General features: G+C 41.5%; 1 protein-coding gene across 4 annotated transcripts in view; it reads right to left on the bottom strand.

The window, feature by feature from the left end:
- Nucleotides 1-19,563, bottom strand: part of ZFYVE1 (zinc finger FYVE-type containing 1) — a 51,525-nt gene that overhangs the window by 6,339 nt on the left and 25,623 nt on the right. For 3 of the 4 annotated variants that reach the window (XM_016208149.2, XM_016208150.2, XM_087819383.1), the window contains 6 exons: nt 18,175-18,679; nt 13,682-13,896; nt 3,383-3,489; nt 1,311-1,419; nt 680-777; nt 470-587 (listed from right to left, as the gene is read on the bottom strand). In XM_016208149.2, the coding sequence (XP_016063635.1) occupies nt 470-587; nt 680-777; nt 1,311-1,419; nt 3,383-3,489; nt 13,682-13,896; nt 18,175-18,679 (1,152 nt within the window). The remainder of the gene's footprint in view (nt 1-469; nt 588-679; nt 778-1,310; nt 1,420-3,382; nt 3,490-13,681; nt 13,897-18,174; nt 18,680-19,563) is intronic. The other variant, XM_016208152.2, reaches the window with a different exon arrangement.

Genomic DNA, 19,563 nt, shown 5'->3' with positions numbered 1-19,563 from the left:
TCGAAAGTTTAAAAAGGGATTGGGGACTCAAACTATAACAGCAGACAGAACGTTACACAGTGACTACAAATGAGAATCATGAAAAGTGGAAGCAATATGGAAATGATAAAATTATGGTATGAGAAAAAGGCAGATAAATGGCATGTAAATTAAAATTACATCTATATAAACATATGCATGTTAAAAATGAGTGAGAAGAATATGACAAAATGAAGTTTTATCTGCTAAGGCAATATAACTATAGATCAATTTTTCATTTTTTTATTTAGTTGTGTTTCTAGTGTTTATGCAAAAAGAAATGGAAATAATGAACAATCTAGAACAAGAAAGGCTCTCCAGATCACGCATTCCTAAGCCACCAATACACTGAATTCACGGTTAACCTTCATTCTAAACAAGCTCCACTTTCCCACACTCATGAATAACTGAACGACACAAGAGGAAGAAGAAGAAATAAAACTGCTCTTACTCCAGGCCACACATGCACAATCTCTGTCCGCACCACTGTATCCACAGGATCTTGGTTCCCAAACCAGTATTGCCGGCTACGATAGACCACGCCGCAGTTAGGACATTCGATCACATACCTACAAGGAATTCAAATAGATACTATTACCCAGCCAGGTTCCTGGGGAGACACACACACCAAACAACCCTTAGCTATGTTGTTTAAACTCACCCAGACCAGGCATATTTTGCAAGACCCATCCAGGGGGAGTCGGTGGAAGCAGATGTCTTGGGCACTACGCTGACCTCCTTTCCTCTCTCATAGCAGGCCTGAAACATGGAGCACTCTGCCAGCTTCTTCTCTGGACACCGGCCCCCACGCCCTTCACATCCCTGTTCAGCCCCTGCTCCCCACAAACCAGCTGAGGGTTTACAGACCCCGAGTTTAGCACATCAGAAGAAAGTTCACTTCTCTAAACCAGCCAGTGCCCAGAATGGTCATGAACTGAATGTATACCCATCCCAGGCTCCCAAATTGAGCTGTAAATTATACACCCATCACAGACAGAAGAAATCAAAACTGGGTGCCTGAACAGCACTTCCGTTCTTAAGAACAAATGGTTGACCTTGCCTACAAGCTCAACAGACTAAGGGGAAAATAAGCTTTAAAAAAGTACCACAGGGCCCCAGCAACAAAGACATATGAGTTCTTTTGGTTAGAGCTGGGGAGAAGTTCCAGAGATGTGCAATTTGAATGTCAAATACTTTGGGATGCAGCAAAGGTGCCCCAAGCCAATCTTTCCAGAAGGAGAGTATGACCAGCAAGCCAGCTGCTGGAGCAGGGAGAAGCTTTGAGGACTCACCTTGCACGTATAAACTCGGTTGTCATACTGGTGGGAGTAGCTGCAGCGGCTCTTGGCTTCATGAGGTACTCCTTCTTTCCCATGATTCATGCTGTTCTTACATCCAGCCCTGAGTGAAGCCCAAAAGCTGACAATGAGGCGGGCAAGGGAGCCAATGCTACTTATGCAAAAGAATCTGACCCTGATCCAGACACAGGGCCCAAACCAAACCTTGGTTATTTAGTAGGCCCCAGCTACTGAGCACAGTTTGTCTCAGGAACCCACATGCCTCTCTTATACTTGCAATCAACACCACCACAAAGATAAAGCAATTAGTACCCTTATACAAGGAGAGAGAGAGAAATGAGAAAGCTCTTAGAAAAACCACCTGGCCCCTCAGTAGGAACAGAGGCACCAGAAGATAGTACCTTGACAAGAGATGAATCCTGAATGGCTCTCAGGAAAGTAAAAAATCCAAACAGCATGAAATAAGTTTAACCCGAACAGGCTGCCAAGATGCCAAACAAAAACCATCCCCCAACATTTGGCAATGCATTAAGAGCAGGCTAAAGCCAGACAAGAAAACCTTCCAAATGAACAGCAAGCTCTGCCATCCTGACAACGCAAACACAGAGATCAGGACTTTAGAGTTTCCTTATGATAGAAGGGAAAGTCCTGGCAAGACTGGTGAAGCTCAGTTAGAATGGAAAAGCGATGATCCAACAGAGCCTAAGACCCTCGTGCTGGGCTCATGGGGCAAGCAAAAAGGAAGACAAACACAGTGGCAACAAACACCCCTCTGTCCAAGGTAATCCTAGTTTTCCCTACCCCAGACTGTCTAATCCAACACCCAAGTCCTTTTTACAAATTCAGAGCCAAGTGGTTCAGTGCCCAGCCGGTGGCCTACAGGGTTTAATGCAAAAAGGCTATTCACAACAGAAAAGGCCCAGGTCTGCTTCTGTAGTTGGGCAAATGTCAGTAAGGACAATATAGTGGAGAGGAGATGGAAGGGCACGGAGTGAGTATAGGGCATGGAGACTGCAATCTGACTGTAACACTCTGCATTTAAATCCCCTGGGCTTCATCAGACAAGTCAACAAACTGAGATTTAATAGCATCAACAGCTCAAATTTATCCAGTGATCCTCAAAGTGTGGTCCCCAACCAGCAACATCACCTGAAAACTTACCAGAAATGCAAGTTCTCAGGCCCTACATCAGACTCACTAAATCAAACTGTGGAGGCAAGGCCCAACAATTTATTTGAATGTATCCTTCGGGTTTTTCTGATGCATGCTCAGCTGAGAATCACTGTTCTGATCCCCTGTAACAAAGTGTGGTCCACAGACCAGCATCACAGGCATCAGTCGGGAGTTTGTTGGAAATGCAGATACTCACCCAGACCTGCTGATCCAGACTCTGCATTTTAACAAAATCTACAAATGATGCATAAACAGACTGAAGTTTGAGAAACACTGCTCCAAATGCAATGTCCTCAACTCAGGCTACACATTAGAATAAAGGAGCCTTTTAAATATGCCAATGCTGACGCCCCACCCCAGATCCATTAAATCAGCCTCTGGGGAGGTGGGGGTCCAGGCCTGGATAGTTTTGCAAGCTCCCTGGATAATTCTAATATGCTCTAAGCTTTTGCCTGCACAGTGAAAGGAATCAACTAGGATTGATATGAACTACAGTGCTTTGCACACCCTGGGCTATCTATCAAATATTATTTGAACAAATGGAATAACTATGATTGGAAGCCCTGGTAGGAGAAACATGGAAAAACAGGCAAACTAAAGTTTTCTACAGTAAAAACTGCCCAAACCGGAAGCCAGTCAATTTCACATCTAAACCAGGCTGAAATCTTCAGGGGATTCTTCATAACCATGTGTTCTGGAATCCCCTGCAACCTCAAAGTGTGGTCCCCTGACCACCAGGATCACCTGGGAATTTGGAACTCATCATCTCAGGCCCCACCTCATCCGTCAAACAGAATCTGTAATTTAACCAGATGATCTGCATGCACACTGACGTCTGGCGAGCACCATTCTGAGCCTCTTCCCAAGATGGGGAGACAGCTGGCCTCACTTACCCACAGCTGAGGCACAAGGAGGAGCAGGTGAAGTACTCGTCTGGGAAAAAGGAGCTGTGCGCCATCTGGTCATCAGGGATCTCACCGCTGAAGCGGTCGCTCAGTGCCTGGTGAGGAGGGAAGGTGACATGAAGGCACTCAGCAGAGAGCCCTGTGCTCTGGCTCTTCCATTATGTGCCTTTCTAAGATCCCCTCCCTGCTGGCTTATTTCTTACAGACTCCACAGCAGGAAGAGGGAACTTACCTTCGACCTGCTTGGTCCAACTTGTACCAATCCTCACCACAGGAAACCTCAGAAAAAACCAGCCCATTTTCCAAGAGGTCAGAAGTAAGCGAAGTCACTGTTCTCTCCTAATTACCTTGGAGATTATAAACACCTCACATACTCAGTCTTTCATTCAAAACCACCACGGATATTGACTAATGCCCACTTCATCCTTGTGGAGCTGGGACCACAAAACCAAGACTTGAGAAGATGGCTCATCTTTAAATGAGGGGCAGATCGTCTTTAAGTTAGAGGCAGAGCTGAGCAGTGAGCAGGAGTTTCGTGGGCGTCCATCCAAATCTAGCCACAGGCACACATTTAGAGTTTACTAGGCCACAGAAATATCTCAATGAAGAGAACTATGTCATCAGCCAAAACACAAGGAAGAATTATTGTAGTGTTTGGCAGCCTTTTACCAACTACAGTAGCCTAAAAGACAGCAAAAGGGCCAAACCAAATGCCAAAAAGAAAGATAAGGCATTTGCAGAGGCAAACTGAATTTCCTAACCCTCTGTTTTTGTGCATTACTTTATATTGAAAGTATTGTTCAGGCTGATTTTTCCCCCCTGCCAGGCCCTTAGTCAGACGCAGCGGGAAAAGTTATATAAATTCAATAGAAATGGGCTTTCCAGGCTTCTATCTTTCAGTCTCCCATTCAGAGGCAGCCAGGCCCTAATCACAGAAAGAGAAGGAAAAGTAGCCTAAAACTACAGGACAAAGATGTTACTTCCTTTGGTAAAAACCCAATAGAAATTTTAAGATGAGATTTGGAAAAAGGGCAGATTAGCTTTTAAACTAAGGTTCTTAAGATCTGAAAGCAATTTCGTTTAATGAGAATTTATTTGTTAAAGTTCCTTTTCCTTTTTTCAATGAAGTCTTACTACCATGAGCTGAAAACTCAGGTGTTTACAAAGGCAAATGATCTCAGTGTTGTGAGGTCAGGTGTAAGACAAGAGTAGGGGCAAGGAATGCGTCAATGTGAGGGTTCACGACTCCCCTGAGGCCATTCAGATGCAGCTTCTGCAAGGATAATGCAGGGCCCATGAAACATCATCTGGCAGCAATGGCCAACAAAGTGGCAATGCTTGACTTAGATCCCCCAAAAAAGACCTGGCAAATATATGTACGTCCTGTCTTCTTGGAGGTAATTTTGTAAAGACTAACTTAGGGAAAACACTATGATTTTGAGAGAAAACATAAATAAATATACACATGAATATTAATCAGAATAAATAAGAAGGCAAGGAGGCTCACTCTCTAGCCCACACTGTCCTCCTCTCTCCTACTTCTTGTGACCCCCATCCTACAGGGATTTATTTTGTTCTCACCTCTTCCACAAAACCTTCTCAACCACTTTAGACACACCACACACACTGCCTTCTCTGAAGGCCTGTTGTATTCAACGCCTAAACCAGTATTGAATAATTAGGTAATGATGCAAAGCTATGAGCTTGTTGTATTTCATTTCCCAGACTACTTCATGAACTTTGTGAAAGAAGTTTCCTACCTTCATAACCTCTAACTCCTAGCAAACGTCCTAACAGGTACTCAACCAGGACCTCGGGAATGGAGCGCCCAGCACCAGCTCCCCACGCACACACCAACCCCTGCCCTCCCCTCCTCACCTTGGCTCTGCCTTTGCCCCGGGCTTCATCCCAGGCCCACAGGCCTTCTCAAATTTTAGGTTAACTACTCCCTGATTGGCCAAACTGCTGTAACTCTTAAGGCTGTATTTCTCACAGGTGTGTGCAAAACTCTCTGGGGCAAGCTGGTGGGAAATAAGAGTATTATCTTCCTAATGCATCAGTTTACTAAAAGACCTGGAGAGCAAGTTATTTTTACATAAAAAAACAAACATGAGTCTGGAAGTGTGGCTCAGTTGGTTGAAGGGCATCCCATGCACCAAGAAGTTACTGGTTCAATTCCCAGTCAGGGCACTTGCCCAAGCTTGCAGGCTCAGTCACCAATAGGGGACATACAGAAGGCAGCTGGTAGATGTTTTTCTCCTCAATATTTCTCTCTCTCCTTTTCCCTTCCTCTCTAAAATCAATAAAAACATATTTAAAAACAAAAGCAGCCTAGCTGGATGTGGCTCAGCAGTTGAGCATAGAACTAAGATCCAGGAGATGGCGGTTCGATTCCCGGTTGGGGGCACATGCCCGGGTTGCGGGCTCCATCTCCAGTGGGGGGCGCGCAGGAGGCAGCCGACCAATGACTCTCTCATCACTGATGTTTCTATCTCTCTCTCTCCCTCTCCCTTCCTCTCTGAAATCAATAAAGATATATTTTTTTAAATAAATAAAAAAGCAAAAACAAAAACATGGATATGGTATGAAACTAAATGGAAAATTTGCAGAAATTAAACATGAGACCGCCCACCAAAGTCACTTCAAGATGTAGTTAGCAGTTTTGCACTCTCTGTGACTTATCTATAAAATGGGGATGCTCTAGTACCTTCCCCAATAAGGGTGTTCATGAGTTCCACTGTGAAGATCAAATGAAGATACCCACGTAGAGCATTTCACACAGCTGAGAGCTCAGAAAACATTAGGTGACATTATTAATACCATTTTTACTGTGTTTTTGGGGGGGTTTTTTGGCTGAGAATTGTATTTTCTTCCTTAGATATTCTCACTACCTAATCCAGGTAATGCAGGAGATGTAAGAGCCTCTCTCCACGATAGCTCATAGTCTTCATGGCTGCTTGCATATGGGGGTATGAATACAGTTAAGTCCTCACTTAACGTCATAGGTTCAATAGGCTCTGTGACTTGAAGTGAAATGACTATAATAAAACCACTTTTACCATAAGCAAATTGATACAAACAAGAGTTAAGTTCCTACAGCATCTCAACATTATAACAAAATGTTTAACAAAACATTATTTGAGGACCTGCTGTCTTTAGCTGCAAAAAGGTGCTTATATATCTAATGAGGTGATAGAGGAAATTTTAAAAAATTTTAAAAAAGAGGGAGAACTAAGAAACATAGAAGCTACTAAAGAGGTATAGGGAAAACCAAAGAGAAGCATTTTTAGCCCGTGAGTTTTTCTTCTAACTGGGTAACTAAAAGGATAACCTAAGTACTAGTTTGTCTTAGGAAAAATAATATATTTAGCATTAGTTCAACAGTTGGGTTGAATTCCAGGGGTGGGGAAATGCCGCTTCCCAGTAAATACAAAATTGCAGCCCAGTAACAGTGACAGCATAAAGTTCTTTCTGTTCTAAAACCCAAGTGGCCTGGTTCACTTTTCTGAAAGTTCTTCAGAAAAATGGAGGCATTTCTAAGTATCTCAAAGTTCAGCCTGAAACAATCTGAAGCCCATAGAAATTCCATCACTGCCTGCCCTAAACAAATCACCTGCTGACTTATGTTGGCCAAGGCAATTGTAACCTCTTATGACATCAGAAAGAGAACTCCTAGGCTAACCAGCCTCAGCATTTCGTATGTTGGTCAACCATCTTCTAAAATGCTGGGAAACACAAACAGCATGACTGCCCTCGCAAGTCACTGAAGTAATGAGTCAGACCTTGACAAGCTTCAGGACGACTAACATGAATCAAGAGTATGGAAATATTCAGTAACTGTTTTTTAAAAAATCTGATGTTAGTATGTTTTGGATACAAGGGTAGGGAGAAACTGTCCTCCTTCCTCTATAGCCTGACTGTTCCTTTACAGCACAGATACTACCACCTGATCAATATACTTTGTCTTTCAAAAATTCCAAACCTCACATCATCCCAGGGATCTTGGGCTCTCCTCCTCCTGAGGTCCCAAAGCTGTAAGAGAAAGGCAGGGAAGGAACTCTCCTGAAAAAGGTTGGGAAAGCATTTGAGGTAAGTTGGAAAAGGTTGCCTGGAGACCAGATGATCTTGAACTTTAGTTGTCCTGGCAACAGTATGGCTCCTTCTATTGAACCTGAAAGGTTAACCCCAGTCATCAAGGGCTACCAGTGAATTTTCTGACTTAAAATGGACTCTTATGCAATCAATGATGCTACCCCCAATAGAATAGAATAACTTTATAAATACTTAATAAATGCACCCTGATGTGATAGAATTGGAAAGTCAGAATCCCTACATTTAGAGATCAGAGGCTAAAAGAGGTATTATATAAAACCTATACAAATTCAACTTTAAAATGATTCTTCCAACTATTAAGAACTGTAATAAAGACAACAATAGTTAATTTAATATTCAATTCCCTTACTCAACAAGGATCTGAGCAACTCTTTTCTTTAAAAAGATTTACCTGCTTTCTCAAGGTATACCCTGCTCGTAGGTATCGGGGCTGTTGCTACCTTGGAACCTGAGAAAAGGAGTTAGTGGCCAGAAGTGGGAAACCACCCAGCTGGTAAAGAGGCCCTGGGGCCTGGCCACAAGGTGTCAGGAAGAGTGGTCAGGTCAGAGAATTAATTGGGAAATATATGGGCAAGCCACTAAAGCAGAAAGTGACTCTCCCCTCCCCCCCACACACACTCTCTCTCTCTCTTTCTCTCTCTCTCTCTCTTCAAACTCTTCAATCTTTCTCATTAATCACATTCCGTTCAATAATGACCATGAGAAGTAGCACTTGGGCTCCCTTTGAATCCAACGGTGCTACATTAATCAGGTGGAATCTCATAACTAAGATGCAGCTAATAACTTTTTTAAAGTATACTAATGGCATTAAAAAGAATGAGGTATGTATTATGTACTAATATAGAAAGATAAGCAAGACGCATAATTCAGTGAAAAAAAGCAAATTCTGGAACAGTATAACTGTATGCTCCCATTTATGAAGGAAAAAAAGATGTGAGTAGGTGTGTGTGTGTATACATGCACTTACATAGCATTGAAAATTTCTAGAAGCATATACAAGGAACTACTTACAATGGTTACCTGCAGAATAGGAAGAGATTATGGGGAAGGATAAAAGGATTTAACTTCTTTATCATCCCATATACTTAGGGAGAAAAATATACACATATACTTATGTATGCACAGGTGTATCACTGAAAACTTCTAGACGCATACAAGAAAATATTAATGGTCATCACAGAGTGAGGCGGGAGAGGTGAGAAAGGGACTCAACTCATACCGTACACATCTCTGTACTATCTGCATTGTCTGCCGTGAACACACATTGCTTTTGTAATTTAAAAAAATGACTTCAATTAAAATAACCAAATACTCAAATACAACTTATGGGAATGTCCTTTCTAGAGGCAAAATACATTACATTTTTTGCTGATCTGACAAAAAAATAGGTATAATTTTGATTCATTCACACCAGACAGCTATTGTGTTGGCTGTTGTCATTTTTTTTTAGTTGATAGTCTAAGGGAAAAGAGGTCAGTGCCCCTCACTAAATAGTCAGATATTGCGTGTTTTAAAAATTTTTACAGCACACTGGTTGAAAATAGCTGGTTTATGCCCATCCCCACTCTTTTGTTCCAAAAAGGGCTCAGGGCTACTTGTAAAAATAAATACAACATTAAAACAAAGTAAAAATAAGCAGAGAAGAATAGATGGCCATTATATTATACATTGCTATGAACTATGAAGGCTTCAGGTAGAATGTATTTTAACAGCAATAAAACTCTAGTCGGTCAGTTTGCCTAATACAGACCTCACAGGTAGCTTTCTAGTCGAGTGACAATCAGAGAATCAACAACTTCTAATACAAAGAGGATTAAAACAAAACCACCACCAAAAAAAAAGACAAAAACAATTTTTTCAGAGATTTGAAAAGTTGCAAAAACCCACAATTGGCCCTGGCCAGGTAGCTCAGTTGATTCGAGTGTCATCCTGAAACGCCCACCAAGGCTGCAGATTCAATCCCCTGTCAGGGTGCATACAAGAATCAACCAATGAGTGCGTAAATAAGTGGAACAACAAATCAATATGTTTCTTTCTCTCTCTCCCTCTCTCTCTCTCTCTAAAATCAATAAATAAAATTTTTTTAAAAAGAGCCCCACAATTACCTGGGGAGATCCCAAAACACATGCTTAAACAAATAACTCCTAGCTCTGGACAAAAGCAGTGGGTATCACATCTCAGTACAGCATATCCCCTACCTCAGAGAATAGAAAATACAGGGTAGGGTCCAGGTGAAACTCTGAGGACACCACCTATCAAAAATCATCAGAACTCCAGCTGACCACGCTCATTTTAATCACAGAAAACTTCGTGATTCATATCGCCTCATAGGAATACAGTATAACTACCTTTCTTAAAAGTGCCTAACCAACTGGCCTGCAGTAGGCCATCCAAGACTCCTAAGGGTAAAATTCCTGAACACTAATTACTGCTTACAGCACTCAGTGTCCCTGATGGTCTTATTTAAACATTAACCCAGCCATTGCCCTCGAAGTCAAAACCCATATTGATCAGATTTACAGCCCTTTGTATAACAAAGTATAGATTCTCCTCTTTTGAGAATGTTTGCAATTCTTCAGTGTGATCTTCATCTTTGACTACCTTTGAGCCGTTACAAGGCCATTAGCAAGTACATCTAAGTACACTTTAATCTCAAATTCTAATTAGAAGTATGCATTTCATGAATTATTCAAATATAATAATTTTTCAGTTTTTTCTTAATATTATACACAATAGTTAATACTTACTGAACATTTACCATATACCAAGTACTTTCCTTCTTAAAGTATATTGTTCTCATTTAATCCCCACTTCGATGTCATTAGGAATATTCTATTATTGCCCCTCTCGGACAGAGGAGAGAAAATGTTTGAGGAAGTGCTGTAAGGGCAAAGACTGTTGTCTATCTTGTTCTGCACTCTATTTCCATCCAGCACCTCAAACTCTACCTGGCACATAATGCACTCATTTATTTGTTGAATGAATGAATGAATGAACAAACAAAAATTAATTCATTTCCCAAGACTAAGCAGCTGGTAATGGCAGAACTGGGATTCTGACCCAAGTCTGACTCCAGAGCTCAAGCTTTTAACCAGTCTTAGTCCATTCGGGCTGCTACACAAAATACAGCAGATTGGGTAGCCTAATAGGAATTTATTTCTAATAGTTCTGGAGGCTGGAAGTCCAAGGTCTGGGCACCAGTATGGTCATGTTCTGGTGAGAACCTGCTTTCTGGTTCATAAATGGTGTCTTCTCACTATGTCCTCTCTGGGGCTTCTTTCATTACCTTCATTCATGAGGACTCCATTCTCAGGACCCAATCACCTCCTAAAGTCCCCCCTAACACCAAACACACTGAGCATTAGGGTTTCAACATAGGAATTTTGGGAAGACACAAACATTCAGCTTATAGAAACCACTATGCAAAAACCACAAACCTTTTTTGGAGGGTGACTTTTCACTTTGATGTACAACTTCAAACTTGTAGAAAAGTTGCAAGAATAATACAAGGAACTCCCATATACAATCTGCCTAGATTCACTAGTTGTTTACATTGTGCCCCACTGCAGGCCTTTTAAACTCAGTGGAGTAAGCAAATCAGCATATGCCCAGTTTTTTCCTGTGTAAACCAGGGCCTGCCTACCTTTAGGCCAAACTCACTTCTGTCCCTTCCTTCCTATCCGTCCCAGTCCCAGTCTCTATCCCCTAACCCTCAAGGCATCCTCATATCCCACCACTACTTCCCTGTTCTCTCTCCGGATTCCACACTACAGCACTGCCCCAAAGGTCCTGCTCCTTTCCAGTACTTCTGTCCTTAGCCTGCAGCCATAGTAACACAGAGGTGTGCACAAAGCAAACCACAAAAAGTAAGCAATATTCACCGGGATCTTTCATTAATTCATTATACAAAATGGAAAAATAATGAAGTACACAGTGAAGATAAAACACTGTGTTGAATGAAGTAAAATCCTTGAAATACCAAAAATAAGCAAAATAGAAGACACCAAATAAGCAAAAATACTTAAAATTAGATTCCATATCCAACTATATGAGATGATAGAAATACGATATATATTCACTGTTTATATATAAGGGTAGGTAAAAGTAGGTTTACAGTTATCATATGGAAAAAGACATGCAAGTTATGATTACAATAATACAAGAATAAACTGTGTTTCACGTTTGCCCACCCCTGTATATATATATGTATGCATTATCCTTTTGACACAATCTTCTACTTCAACATAATAGCACCCAGAAAAGTAATTCCAAATATAGAAGGAACACTTATGATTTAGCTGTGCTATTAATTATAATCAAAAATTTCCTAACAATATTTTGTCCAACAATTGTTATTTTGGTATATCTAGACAATGAAATATTGTGTCAAAACTACTTATAAAAACCCTATAATAAAATAGGAAAATGTTTATGATGTTATGTGGAGAATGGATTACAAATTTACATCTATAACATGAAAAGCTATAGATTTTTTTAGGTGCACAGAAGACATACTGTAAGGGCACAAGTAAAATGTTAACAGTGGCTATTCCTAGATGGAGGGATTATGAGTAGTCTTCGTTTCCATTATTATACTCTACTATGCAACCAATATTTTCTGCACTTAGCATGTATTCCTAGTATAAGCCAGAGGATATTGAATTTAGACAAATGCAATTTAAATGGATCATTGAAGAATGAAGTCATAGTTTTCAATTATCCCATCTGTTCCCGATCACTGCCACTGTTCCAGCGATTTCTTTGCTGCTCATTGCTATAATAATGTAGGAATGGTGGAGTAGCTATACCACTGTAGGAGTGAGCTGATATGTCGTGTTCTACACTTACATAGATTCCTTTGAGGCCTTAGATGCCGTATGATAAAGAAGTGGCAACAGATTATTCCTGGAGGGCCCCAGAGGGGTTACATAGCACCCGTTATGATTGAAGGATTAGCAGCCCACCCAGGGGGCAAGGTCTTTTACAAAAAAGCAACCACCATCCATCAGGACAGGGGAAACTGTGGAACAGCAAGGTGCTTTATAAAAGGATTTTACTATATTATCGAAATAATACATTGATACCACTGCTGGAATACATAAGAAAAACAATTTGCCTGATTATAAGGGAAAAAGGTACAACGCTTAGAAAGATTTCCCCAAAAGTGGTCCTCACATCAATGATGTACACAAGATGAATTTTAGTTGACAGAGGACATGAGTATAGTTGTTACACTGAATAATATCAAATTCCACAGTAGAAATTACTCCCCTTCCAACCTTTTTCAAAATGTCAGATTCTGTTAAGGGGAAAGTCTCACTTAGGTAACAATATATCTTTATCATCTCCAAACACTTGCTAATCTCCCTTTCAAAAAAAAAAAAGCAAGCCCCAGTCTCAGAACTTTTAATGAGCAATAGTCTCTAGCAAGGAAGTAATATGGTATTTTATTTGTTGAGAGGCAGGAGAAGGAGCTCTAGAGTAAAATGGCCAGGGTTTGTGCCTGCTGCCACTTAGAAACTATGTGTAACCGATTCTTTCATCTCTCTGTGCCCTAGTTTCCTTGTCTACAACATAAGGATGGTAACAGTACTTAGCTCAGAGTTGGTTTAAGGAGTAAATGAACGAATCCTCTAAATTTTGGTACCTTGTAAACAGCAATTATTGTTAACGTATAGGTTTTTGTTTTTGGTCTTGGTCAAATTTCTACCTGTGATACTAGTTTTCCATTTATAAGTGATTACAAAGTGCTGCCTTCTTGAATAAATTAATTTAGGTTAAAAAAATACAAAACACACACAACGAGGTGAGTCCATATAAAGAAAAACACAAAGGCTGTCCAGATAACTGAGCCTCAACACGAGGTCAGCTCACAAGAGCTGGGCCCCACTACCCATAAATTAATGCTTTTTCATATTTCCGAAAAGCCTAGTTCTTCTCTGATATAAGGACCTGTCACTTTTTAACCATCACCCAAGATTCCTCTGCACTCATGCTCCTAATAGATGAGGTCATTCGACAGGTATAAACTCCACTCATGCACTTCCTTTTCTTAGAACCTCTCTTTCCAGCCCAGGTTTCCAATCACCAGCACCAACAAAAGCTGGACAGCTGAGTGTTCTCCCCACCCACTGGTACTCTAGTGAGAAGCACTCGAGGAGGGAGCCAACTGACCTTCAAGGCCTTGAAGATGACGCCTGGGTGCCGGGGAGAACGGGTGGTGTTGTTCTCCAGCTGCTGCTCCAAAGCACGCCGAAGCCCAGAGAAGTCTGTGGGAGGGTTGTAAGTCCTAGTTCCCTTGTAGTGAATGGAACTGAAGGCTTCAGGGAAGCGGCCCAGCTTCCGGAACCGGTCCTGGATGAGCTTCTCTGGCACCTCTGATGGGTGATCTGGACAAGCAGATATAGGTACATGAGCCATGACCTTTTTCTTTCTTCCTTTCTTTATTACTTTATTTATAATCCTCACCTGAGGATATGTTTTTAATAATTTGAGAGAGAGAGGAAGGGGGCAGGAGGGAAGAAACATCGATCGGTTGCCTCCCATATATGCCTCGACTGGGGATCGAACCCTCAGCCTTTTGGTGTACAGGATGGTGAACCAAGCCACCCGGCCAGGGCAAAGTGACCTTTCTTTTTTTAAAAAGTCACCTGTCTTTCATTACAAAAGTCTGACTCCATATATATATAAAATACATAGGCAGGCAAAACCAATCCATGCTGTTAGAATTCAGGTTACCCTTGTCTAGAAGGAAGCCTGAGCAGGGCTTCTATGAAGAGCGTGCTACTGTGTCATGATCTCGAACTGATTTCAGGGGTACATTCAGGTTGTGAAAATTCATCACATTATACACTTTTTATATGATGTGCACTTTTCTCTATGTACATTATGCTTCAAGGAAGTCTTTTTTTTTAATCTGCTCAATATGCCCTAGCCAGTGTGGCTCAGTTGGTTGAGCATTGTACCATGCACCAAAAGGCCACTGGTTTGATTCCCAGTCAGGGCACATACACAGGTTGTGGGTTCAATCCCTGGTCGGGGTACATACAGGAGGCAACCATTCAATATCTCTCTCTCTAAAATCAATAAAAACATTTAAAAAAATCTGCTCATTATAAAAAATGCAAACATGTCAAAACATAAAAGAATTGTATGTCCTCAACTCCCTCCTACTCCCCCAAACTAACTACAATTCAGTATTTACCCTTTCAGACTTTTATTCCCTACACACTTACCAAGACATATATACACCTTGTTTTTATCACTTAATAACATACTTTAAGTATCTGCCCTTGTCATGATACTCTGAGAAGTTCCTAGTACTTTTTAACAGCTACATGCTCTTCATCCTATGGATGTATTTAACCGGTTACCTACCAATGAACATTTAAAACAAATAGCTACTCTGAAAATGCTGGTCTTATGCTGGTGAAGCTATGAGCAAACTGCCACTGTATGAGGTACTAGCCTCTCCAGAGTTTCTCCAACAATTATCTAGACATTTGGAAGTGGTATACAAATGGATTCAAGAAATATTTCAGAGGTAAAAGTTGCAAGGACGTTTTAATTTCCTTTCATTTTTAACAACTCACTCATTCCTATTAATACTGGAGATATGGTTTTAGCTCAAATTTAAAAGTCACTAAAGAGAAGTAGTCAAACTTTTGCAGTTAATCCTTACACCCATCTCATCCTGAACTCTTCCTGTGGTAGTCACTTTTGAAGGAAGGAGCAGGTGGTACACGAAGGGGGTCAGCGCAGCCTGACCAATTTCACTTCCTGCAACCTCATCTCATATCTTGTCCCTGGACATATAATCACTGCTCCCAAACCGTTATGGGGGCTTGGTTCTGCTCATTTGTAAAGCACAGGTAATTCATTTGCTTACTAACTCCCACCTAGAAATCCTCTATTGAGGAAAGGAACAGGATCAAACAAAATCAGAAAGCCTGAGGTGGAGGAAAATCTAATGATTAATTTGCCCACACTTCTGGCACCTCTTCTTCTACCCTGTACAAACTCTGGCTGCCTTGGTTCCATCTCAAGGTTTCAAGGAGCAACAATGGTATTCCAGAAATAGCTCTGGATTCAGAAGTTAGAAAACTTGTTTTGAATCCCAATTTTGCAACTTACTAGCTGGAACCTCCTTAGTTACATAACTTAAGCTCTCTGGGTTCAGTTTCTTCATCTGTAAAATGGGACTGCTATTGACCTGGCTGAATAACAAAAACACAGTAAGTTAGCATTTATTTTTTAAAAAGACCACCTAGCACAGTGTGTGGCACAAAGCAAAAAAACAAAAAAACAAAAAAAAACAGTTATTTTTAAGGGCTGATTATTGCAAAATCCTCAAGTGGAAAGTAAACCTATCCCTCACCCATGCTGTAAAGATCCAAAGTGGCATAAAAATGCTGATTCCAAAAGGCATTCTAAAGTCAGCATTTCCAACCTCCTCTTCTTACCTTGAGATCACTTGCTCTGAGCTTCTTCTTCCATTCTGGAACATCTGATTCCTCATCTTCCCACTAAATCCAAGTCCTTCATATTCTAACTCTTTAATATGGCCCCTGTCTGTCCACTTCCCTCCAACTGCCAGTGCCCTGGCTCAGCCCCCATCACTTTCTCACGCAGAACAGTGAAAACCTTCCACTGGTCTCCCTGCCTCTTGTAGGCGTGCCTCTCCAGTTCATCCTGCAACAGGCTGCAGGAGGAGCTTTGGAAACATAGATCTGACCATATAACTCCCTGCTTAAAATCCTGTCATACTTAAGAACTGAGTCAAAGCCATCCAGGATCTAATTCCCAAGTATATCTCCACCATTCCCTCCCATCCAATCTATGCTTCCGACACACTGAGACTCTTCATTTATTCACTGAGCAAACATCTGGTGAGAGCCTATGTACCGAGAGCTCGGCCAGGCTCTTCAGATAGGGCCTTGAATAGATAGCAAGGTTCCTGCCTTGGTGGGGCTCCTGTTCTAATGGGCAAAGATCGAAATCAAGTAAGCAAATGTACAGCGTGATTTCAGAGAGCAACAAGTGCCCTGATGCAAATGGCCAGGGCGACGCATTAAGAGTATAACCACTAGGATGCAGGAAGAAAAACTTCACAGGGGACAGTCAGGCAAGGCTCCAAGGGGATGAGAGTTTAGTTGAATCTGGAAAAAGTATGGCTGGCTGGGGGAAGAGTAACATCTGCAAAGGTGTGAACAGAGAAAGCCTCATATGACTACTGGAGAGAGTATACACGTATGTCATGTGCATGTACGCACACACACGCATGAAGAGAGGAGGGCATTTACTGGGTGAGTGGAGAGAATGAAGGAGGATAACTAGGGAAGTTCAGAGACAAGGTATGAGTTAGAGTGAGGACACCATAATTCAGAGTTGAGATTTTATTTTGAAGTAGTGTAAAGCCACTGAAAGGCTGGAAGCAGGAGTATGACATGATCTAAATTATAAACTAAGCTTTTAAAAAGGTCACTCTGGATGCTGTGTGAAGGACACATTGAAGGGGGCTAGAATGGAAGTTAGGAAGCTACAGTAGAACTACCCAGAACTACCCGCAGTTCCCTGGACACAACGTGCTCCTTCAAACCACTAGGGATTTGCTCTTCTTAAAGCATTCCTGCTCCCCTCTGCTATTTAGCCAAGTCTCTAGAGTTCAGATGTCACCTCCTCTTCCCTAGATCCCATTAGGAGGTACAAAGTGCCCTCTTCCACACTCCCACAGCTCCAGTACCTATATCTACTATGGAACAGAACACGTGTGGTCTCTCCAACTAGACTGTCATTTATTCAAGGATAGGAATTGTGTTTCTTTTCAGCTCAGTGCGCCAGTGCTCAGCATATGACATTGTGCACTTAATAAACTTTGTTGACTGAACGAACAGGTAAATGGTGTAACTGGTTTCAGGGCCAACACTACTATTCCCACCTGCGTCCAATTACTGTTGTTGCACCTGCTCCCTCATTCTCCCTCTCAGGTGATGATCTTGCTTCCTATTTCTCTAAGGAAACAGAAACCATAAGACAACTTACACACACACACACCCCTACTTACTTACTTGCAACTGTGTCCATACACTCTACCTTCTCTCCTGTTGTTACAGATGAATTGTCCATGCTCCTAACTAATGCCAACTCTTCCACTGTGGATGCAACATCCCTACTGTCTCTTACATCTACTTTCCAGTGAATTATTCTCATCAGTACACAATTATCTACAATCTCTCACATCTTAACTTTTAAAAGGAAAATTCCTCTAGTTCCCACAGCTGCCTCCAGTTATTTCATTCATCTGCTTTCCTTTATAGAACTCTTTGAAAGAGCTGAATATACTCGCTACCTTCATTCTCCTCCTATACTCTCTCGATCCCACTCTGGTTAGGCTTTCATGCCACCATTCCTGGGAAACAGGTCTTCTGCCGATCACCAAGGACCTCCATTTTGCCAAAGCCAGTCAATAATTCTTGACCCTCATCCTGACCATAAGCAGATTCTGACATGATTGATTTGTTCCATTCTTCTGGAAACACTTCCTTATGTCTTGCCCATGGAAAAGTTCTTCTGGGCAATCCACCACCACTAAGTTGCTATCACAGCCCAATGGCTGCCTCCTTGTCCTGAGAAAGGTCAATCTGTGACACAGTACCCCATCTACTCACCAGAGCCCAGTAGTTGAGTGTGCACAGTCTCATGGAAAATGATAACAGCAGGGCCCAGGGTGGACAAGGGCACATCTAGGCCACAGCGGGCAGTGGTAGCCTTGAGCTCCTTGGTGAAGTGCTTCAGATAAGCTTCTGAGGCGTCCCCAAGGAACTTGAAGAGGTCATTATGCAGCCGATCTGCATGAGTTCGGTAAATGACGAGGTCTGAGATGGCTAGGACCTTAAGCAGCAGCCGTGTTCTCTGGCTTATATTCACCGTAGCCCCCAAGAGCCCTTCTGTGTCTATCACTGCTACTTTGTGGACTGGATCATACGCTGCCCACACTCCCACTGTGCAGGACTCCTGGGCAGGGGAGGTTTTGAAGACTTCACGGCCATAAAAGAAAGTGTGATTGAGGGTATGAGACTTCCCATCACCAGTATTTCCAAAAATGGAAACAACCTTCAGATGCTGATCAGGTTTGCAGTCCAATTTCCTAATAAAATCCTCTTCATTCGTTACCTTAAAAAAAAAAAAAAAAAGATACTGAAAGAAAGAAATGGCAAAAGAGCTAAGAACATGTGCAAGAAGAATAAATGCTTCCCAGAGTCAAGGTCCTTGATTGACTTGTCAAGGTGTCAAGGAAAAAAAGCCCCAGTATGTATAACAGCCTCCACCCAGTCCTTACCCTCAGCAAACAGATAATAGGAATTTTTAAAGCCTCAGTCAGTATCAGAACTTAGTGGTCATAAAAGAGCTAAAATTATGAAATTCTCAGATGGCATAGGAACAAATCTTTATGACCTTGGATTAGGCAATGGTTTCTTAGCTATGACAAGAGCAATACAACAAAAGAAAAAATAGATAAATGGACTTTTATCAAAATTAAAAACTTTCGCCCAGCCGGGCATGGCTCAGCGGTTGAGCATCGACCTAGGATCCAGGCAATCGGGGTTCGATTCCCGGTCAGGGCACATGCCCAGGTTGTGGGATTGATCCCCAGTCGGGGGCATGCAGGAGGCAGTTGATCAATGACTCTCTCATCACTGATGCTTCTATTTCTCTCTCTCCCTCTCCTTTCCTCTCTCTGAAATCAATAAAGACATATTTTTTTTAAAAAATTGAAAACTTTCATTCTACAAAGGATATCATCAAGATAGTGAAAAAAAAGACAACTCAAAGAATGGGAGAAAATATATTTGTAAATCACATATTTGATAAGGGACTAGTGTCCAGGGTACATAAAGAACTCAACACAAAAAAAGTAAACTTTTTAAAATAACCTAATTAAAATAGATATTAAGCAAAAAATTCTGAATACACCTTTCTCCGAAGATATACAAATAACTGATAAGCACATGAAAACATGCTCAACATCATTAGTCACTGGAAAATGCAAGTCAAAC

Source organism: Miniopterus natalensis, chromosome 1, assembly GCF_054644295.1.
Source record: "Miniopterus natalensis isolate mMinNat1 chromosome 1, mMinNat1.hap1, whole genome shotgun sequence".
Taxonomy (NCBI): Eukaryota; Metazoa; Chordata; class Mammalia; order Chiroptera; family Miniopteridae; genus Miniopterus; species Miniopterus natalensis.
The sequence above is the reverse complement of the archived record's forward strand: the minus strand, read 5'-3'. Positions and strand labels throughout refer to the sequence as shown.